The 6,255-nt window shown below is 46.2% G+C and overlaps 1 protein-coding gene across 1 annotated transcript in view; it reads right to left on the bottom strand.

Moving 5' to 3' along the window:
* ARSE (arylsulfatase E (chondrodysplasia punctata 1)) overlaps window positions 1-5,764 on the bottom strand; it is a 13,838-nt gene extending 8,074 nt beyond the window's left edge. The window contains exons 1-5 of the mRNA XM_006903183.1: window positions 5,760-5,764; window positions 5,099-5,257; window positions 2,806-2,927; window positions 1,168-1,290; window positions 449-872 (exon numbers count right to left, since the gene is read on the bottom strand). Coding sequence (XP_006903245.1) covers window positions 449-872; window positions 1,168-1,290; window positions 2,806-2,927; window positions 5,099-5,257; window positions 5,760-5,764 — 833 coding nt within the window. The remainder of the gene's footprint in view (window positions 1-448; window positions 873-1,167; window positions 1,291-2,805; window positions 2,928-5,098; window positions 5,258-5,759) is intronic.
* Window positions 5,765-6,255: the final 491 nt, after the last annotated feature.

Raw genomic sequence — 6,255 nt, 5'->3', positions numbered from 1 at the left:
AAAAATATGTTAAAATGAAATGAAAAAGAAAATTTTAAAAAAACTTAGAAGACTTTTAGGCACAATAAATATACAATGAATGGCATTCCTTTTTTGTGGAAGCATCAGAAGACACAAATACAAGATCCAAATGGTCATGTCCTTTCTCCTGGACGGCCTCGGTCCACTAGAAATGAGGTTCCCAAGGCTAGAATATATATAAGACCCTTGAGCGACATCATTTTCCCTCTGTGTCCTGTATGGATTTGAACCTGTGACCTTCAGTTTTGTGGTTCAAGGTAACACATGGGGCGAGGCATTCCCACCTGGTTTCCAAGAGCTCAGGTGTCAGAAGGGGGGGTTGCCTGGCCTTTCTTCCGAGGCGCCTCTGGTTGTGCTTGAACCACCGACCTTCTAGCTAACAATGAACTGAGTTCCCCCCGGAGTCCAAGATCCCTCCTCAGCTCACCTCTTGATGAAGCTGTGGGCCTCCTGGAGGAAGATCCCTGTGGTCCTGGGGGGGTCCAGGGGCTGCTCTGCAATGGAGCGATTTCTCATCAAGAAACAATCCGCGTGGACAATCAGGGCGCCCAGGAAGTGTGAGACAGTGGCCAGCAGGGCAGCCCCGGCCGCAGCCCAAGCCACCAGCATCCAGGGCACCCGGAGCAGCCCAACGAGATTCCCAGCGGCCAAGGTGAAAACCGCCAGGCCCAGGAGGTGGGCTCCCCAGTCCAGTTTGCGCTCCAGGCCCACCCGCTTCTCGGACAGCGCCCATCTCAGGCAGTCTCCCATCATGGTGAAGGGCATGCCGTAAAAGTGGCCAAACCCATGTTGGAGAGGGTGGTGACAGTGGTCACTCCATGACTTGCAACTCAGCCCCAGATGCCATTTGCCTGGACAATAGGAAAGGGGGGGAAAGAGTGTCCACCTTTGAGCCAGCTGGCTGTCCATTAGACCCCATGGATCTCAGACCCCACAGGTGCCTTTGCAAGAAATTGATTAGAAATATAGAAATGGATTGTCAGATCTGTCTTCCAAGGTGGCCACCCCTTCAGCCTGGGGGTGGGTTCAAACTGCCAACCTTTGCATTAACAGCTAAGCACACTGGCACCAACCAGCAAAGCTTTTAAGTGGAACTCTCTCCTCCTGTTTGATCCAGGAGCCTGAAACTTGAGGGACAAGACTCACCGATCAGCCCCGTGGTATAGCCTTTCTCCTTCAGTATTTTGGCAAACGTGGTCTCGTTGGGTGGGAGGCCTCCGGACACGGCTGTCCACTGGATGACACGGTTACTATTGCTGGACACCATGCCTGCAGACCGTGGGTGGCAGTTAATGCATAGTGTTTTGGGTTTTGTTGTTTGTTTTTTTTAAAGTAGGTTGCTTTTATTTAATCAACAATCAGGTATTAATAGTCTGGCCATTTGCATTTCATTCACCAGATGTAAGTGGTTTGGTTAATTTGATTTAATCAACAACCAGGTGTAAATAGTCTTTTTTAAAAAAGTATATTATACAGTATATAAGTATATTATATACAGTCTTTTTAATTCAAAACATTGGCCGACACCCAGCACGGCACAGAATGCAATGAAAAAAAAATCGCCCCATCATTTACCTTCATTCCTCATGACCTATCAGTGTAATCAATCAATTTATGTAAAAAAGAAAGAATCCCAAAGTTTATCACAGTGGCATTTGTGTTTATGGTATTTTTCTTACCAATTGCATGGAATGGTTTTGTGCACTGGAAGGCTTTGTGAATGTATTGACTCTTGAATAAAAAGTTAATCCCACTAGTGAAATTTTTTTAAAATATTTTTAAATTTTATTTTAGTGTGTGTGTGTGCCTCTGGAGGCACAAGTGAACTTTTAAAAAATTATCTATTGAAGAAATAAGAAGACTGATTGTCTTCTTATAATAAGAAGACTTCATTGCAATCTCAGAGATATGTGATTCAAATCCATTAGATGCTCTGCTGGAGAAGGAGGGGCAATCTCCTCCTGGGCCAGTCAGATCAGATTTGACGGTACACATACAAAAAAGAAAAAATTAAAAAAATTTTAAAAAGGAGACTTATTGATTACTTATTGAAGATTATTGTCTTTTTATAAATAAGAAGACTTATTGATTACTGTCTTGGGACTCTATTGGGATAACTTACACAAAAAAGGTGTGGGGGGGGTGGAACCCCCAAACAAAAAGGAATATTGGGGAAAAAAATTCTGAAAGGATGCATGACTATGAAAGATCTTTCTGTGAGTTGATCCAATGGTCTTGGTGAGAAGGTATGTAAAAAAAGACGAACAATTTCAACAAAGTCCTGTCGAATCCAGAGACATTTTTACATTCTCTGACTTGTGTATGTGTTTGCAAGATGCATTTCGAGTTGATCCCAAATCCGTTCCCAGCAAGTCCCACCCCAGGGATTCCCAGCTACAGTTCTTATCTGATCATCTGAAATGATATTCAACACAGCCATTTACTGCAATTCAGATCCTATTACCACAGGATGGATCCCAAGTCCCTGTCATTCCCTGACTGTCACAGAAAACAGAGTTCTTGAGAGCTTGGGGCATTGCTGATCACAGGAAGACTGCCAGGCTTTTATTTCTAGTCTGTCTGCATCCGCAGACTTCTGCTGAAACCCCTTGGACACCACAAACCCCCAAGGACAGCCGGGCAGTGGGTTTGCACAAAGTGCCCTGGCCAGGAATCGAACTCGAGTCCTCCACACGGAGGATGAGGGTCGTACCAATGGAGCCACTCCCTGGCTTCCCCAGTTAGCATGGTCTGTATGGTGGTCAGACATCAGAAAGACCTCACCTGACCGCAGTGGGTACCTGCCCGTCAGGAAGGCTGCCCGGCTTGGGGTGCACACGGAGGCTGCGGCGATGTGCTGGGTGAGGGTCACCCCCTCTTTGGCAAGACGGTCGATATGTGGAGTCCTAAGTAGGGGAGGGAGAGAGAATAGTTTTATTCCCAGACTAACAGATTCACCGTCGCCCCCAGAGACTATGGTTCGTATAAACTGCTGTACAAGGAACCACAAATCTGACCCCTGTCTTGTCCACTCCCATTCTCACTCCCTCTGTGACAGGTTCCAGCCCAGGGCTGTGGTCACTCTTGTCCATCCATCTCATGGACAGTCTACCTCTCTGCCTCTGACCCTAGAAGACCAAGTCTCACCATCCTGGCCTCCCTGATTGCATGTCCTTCAAGACTTTCTTGAATGCGTATTTGATATTCTGTAATATATTCAGTATGCTTCTCCAACACCCCACAAATCAAAGTCTTCCATCTTCCTGTGTTCCTAATTTCGTCATTGTCCTACTTTCAGATGCATCCAATTCCACGCAGAGCTGAGAGTCACGGCAGGCACACCTTAGTCTCTACACTGACATCCTTGCTCTTTGGCAAAGTCCTACACAACCGATGAGCCCACCTGCCTTTCGATGTCTGCACTCCTGATCCCAGTGGACGTCGCCTGGGGGGAAAACCAAGTAAAAGGACACTACGTATGGTTTCTGTCTTTTTCTCCATCCCTCACGATGGTGCTTCTGTGAAGACTTTTGTTTTCTTGATATTGACAAAAAAACCCTACAGCCTTCACTTTGGACTGCATCTCAATATCAAGAAAACAAAACTCTTCACAGAAGCACCTTCTGCAGCTAGTGCTTCAATTCCTGCTCCCTTTCAGCCAGTGAGATTGTGCCCACCTGCCTGACATGTGATGAGGGCGAGTCTTTCTCTAATCCTGATGCTATTTTTTTTCCAGAGAGTCCAGCGTCTGCAATAATTAGCTCAACCTATAGCTTGACTAGAGATGGAAAGCAGATACAGCCCCTTTTTTAAATTTTAAACCGTGCAAATGTTCCCTTGTTTTTATTTTGACAGACAACAGCTGCTTGGTAGAGATCGACATCATGTATGTTGTTGCTGTGATGTGCTCTTGTGTCTCCTGTCACTCTTGGTGGCCCTGTATACAGCAGCTCTGAAGCCTGCCTTGTCCTGAGCCAGTCTCACATGGTGTATAAACATGATTAAGTGTTCTCTGATTCCCACTCTTCTCAACACTCACGATAACTTTGTTAGGATCTACTCGGTCAAAAGCCTTCTTACAAAATTAAGCAAGGGAGGAGGGATGGGCAGGGAGAGAAGTGCAACAATGAATGAATGGGAATGCAAAGTCTGTGAAAACTTTCATTAAAATTAAAGAGAGAGAAAGAGAGAAATGGGGGAGAGGAGGGGGGAGAGAGAGAGGAGAAGACAGGAGAGGAGACAGAGAAGAGAGAGAGAGGAGAGAGAGGAGACACACACACACACACACAGAGACAGAGAGACAGAAAAAGACATAGAGAGGAGACAGAGAAGAGAGAGAGAGGAGACAGACAGACACAGAGAGAGAGACAGAGAGAAAAAGAGAGAGAGAGAGAGACAGAGAGACAGAAAGAGATGAGAGAGACAGACAGACAGGAGAGAGAAAGAGAGGGGCAGGCAGAGGAGAGATTAGAGAGAGAAAGAGAGACAGAGAGAGAAAGAGAGAAACACACACACACACAGAGACAGACAGACACAGAGAGATGAGAGAGAGAGGGAGACAGACAGACAGGAGAGAGAAAGAGACAGACAGAGGAGATATTAGAGAGAGAGAGATAGAGAGGGAAAGAAATACACACACACAGAGAGACAGAGAAAGAGAGAGAGACAGACAGGAGAGAGACACACAGAGAGAGAAGAGAGAGATTACAGAGAGAGAAAGAGAGACAGAGAGAAAGAGAGACAGAGAGAAAGAGAAAGACAGACAGAGACAGACAGACACACACACAGAAAGATAGAGAAACACACAGAAACACACACACACACACAGATAGATCTTAACCATGACAGCCGACCAGAGCAAAGCTGTGGGCTGGACAGGCCAGCATTGCTTTGCCTTTGTGGTGGCTTCAGGTGGTTGAGTCCAATTTGAGAGTCACAAATTGTATCCCAAAGATCAATGTATCCTGATTTTCCTTCCACTGGGACTGGCTAATACAAAGTACCAGCGGCCTTCCTTTTCTCCGCCGTCAGGGTTCAGCCTTGGGTAAATAAAGGCTGGACGGTCCCTGGTCCTTACCTGATGGTGCTGTTGCCATAGCAACCGACATCTCCGATGCCGAGGTCGTCTGCCATGAGCAGCAGGATGTTGGGCTGGGAAGGGGTCACATCCCTGCAGCCGCAGGGCATCCCAAGCAACAGCGTGCTGACAACCACCACCACCACCACTGGCCGATGCCTGAAATGGAACAACACATCAGATGGAGTTGAGCTCTGTTCCAGTTTACTCCTGTCACCTCTGTCAAAGGGGAAACTTGTGACATAATTTTAAGGGGCTTTGGGGGGGGTTATCTAAGAATGGGCGTAAAAATGTTGGGCTGCTCCCTGGTATAAATAATCTCCCAAAGGAATAACAGCTGCATTGCAGACCGACAAAGGTGTAAACGGAGTTAACAATCCAGTAATCGCATTATGAAGACTGTATCTCAAAGAGGAGCTAGGCACAGTGACATAACTGGCCACAAATTTGTTTTTTCAGCATCATTTATAGTAGCAAAGAGTTGGAAACAATGTATATGACCCCTTAGCAAATGAATATCTAAAGAAACAGTGGAACAGCCACTTAGTGGAATACTACGCAACACTGCAAAAGGTTGAAACATTTATACAACATCACATGTAAAATACAAATGCGTGTGTGTAAAAATGATACCTATAAAACAATCTATAATTTTACCTACGGCATACTTTGGACCTGCTGCAAGGATGGCCCAACCTTCTTCCATGGAGCAGCTGTAGGACTCGAACCATGTATTTTTGCACTGGGAACCCAGCTCCTCGCCAGGAAGCAGGCAGAGGTCCCTGTGAATCTGTCTTATCTTAGAGTAGTGTTGGTGTGGAGCTCAGCAGTCATGCTGCTGCCCCGAAGGGGGAAGGTTCAAATCCACCCGCTGGTCCATGGGAGAAGGTTGGGCCGTGTCCTCCTCTGGGATTAACTGCCTTTGAAAACCCTCCAGACTGTCAGCCCGCAGTCGCATCCCCTGTCTCTACATGTCTGTTTATATCTATATATCCATAGCGAGTTCTATGTTTTTGTCTCTGTCTGTGGATAAAGAGATAGAGGTATCTCTTCTCAGAGATGGGTGGAACTGGTGCAAGACAGGGTAGTATTCAGATAGATCTCTCACAGGACATCTTCATCTACTCACATCACCACCTCCACCATCATCAATTGGC

Source organism: Elephantulus edwardii, unplaced genomic scaffold, assembly GCF_000299155.1.
Source record: "Elephantulus edwardii isolate Elephantulus edwardi_28Jun2011 unplaced genomic scaffold, EleEdw1.0 scaffold00529, whole genome shotgun sequence".
Lineage (NCBI taxonomy): Eukaryota > Metazoa > Chordata > Mammalia > Macroscelidea > Macroscelididae > Elephantulus > Elephantulus edwardii.
This window is presented reverse-complemented; position numbering and strand designations above follow the sequence as displayed.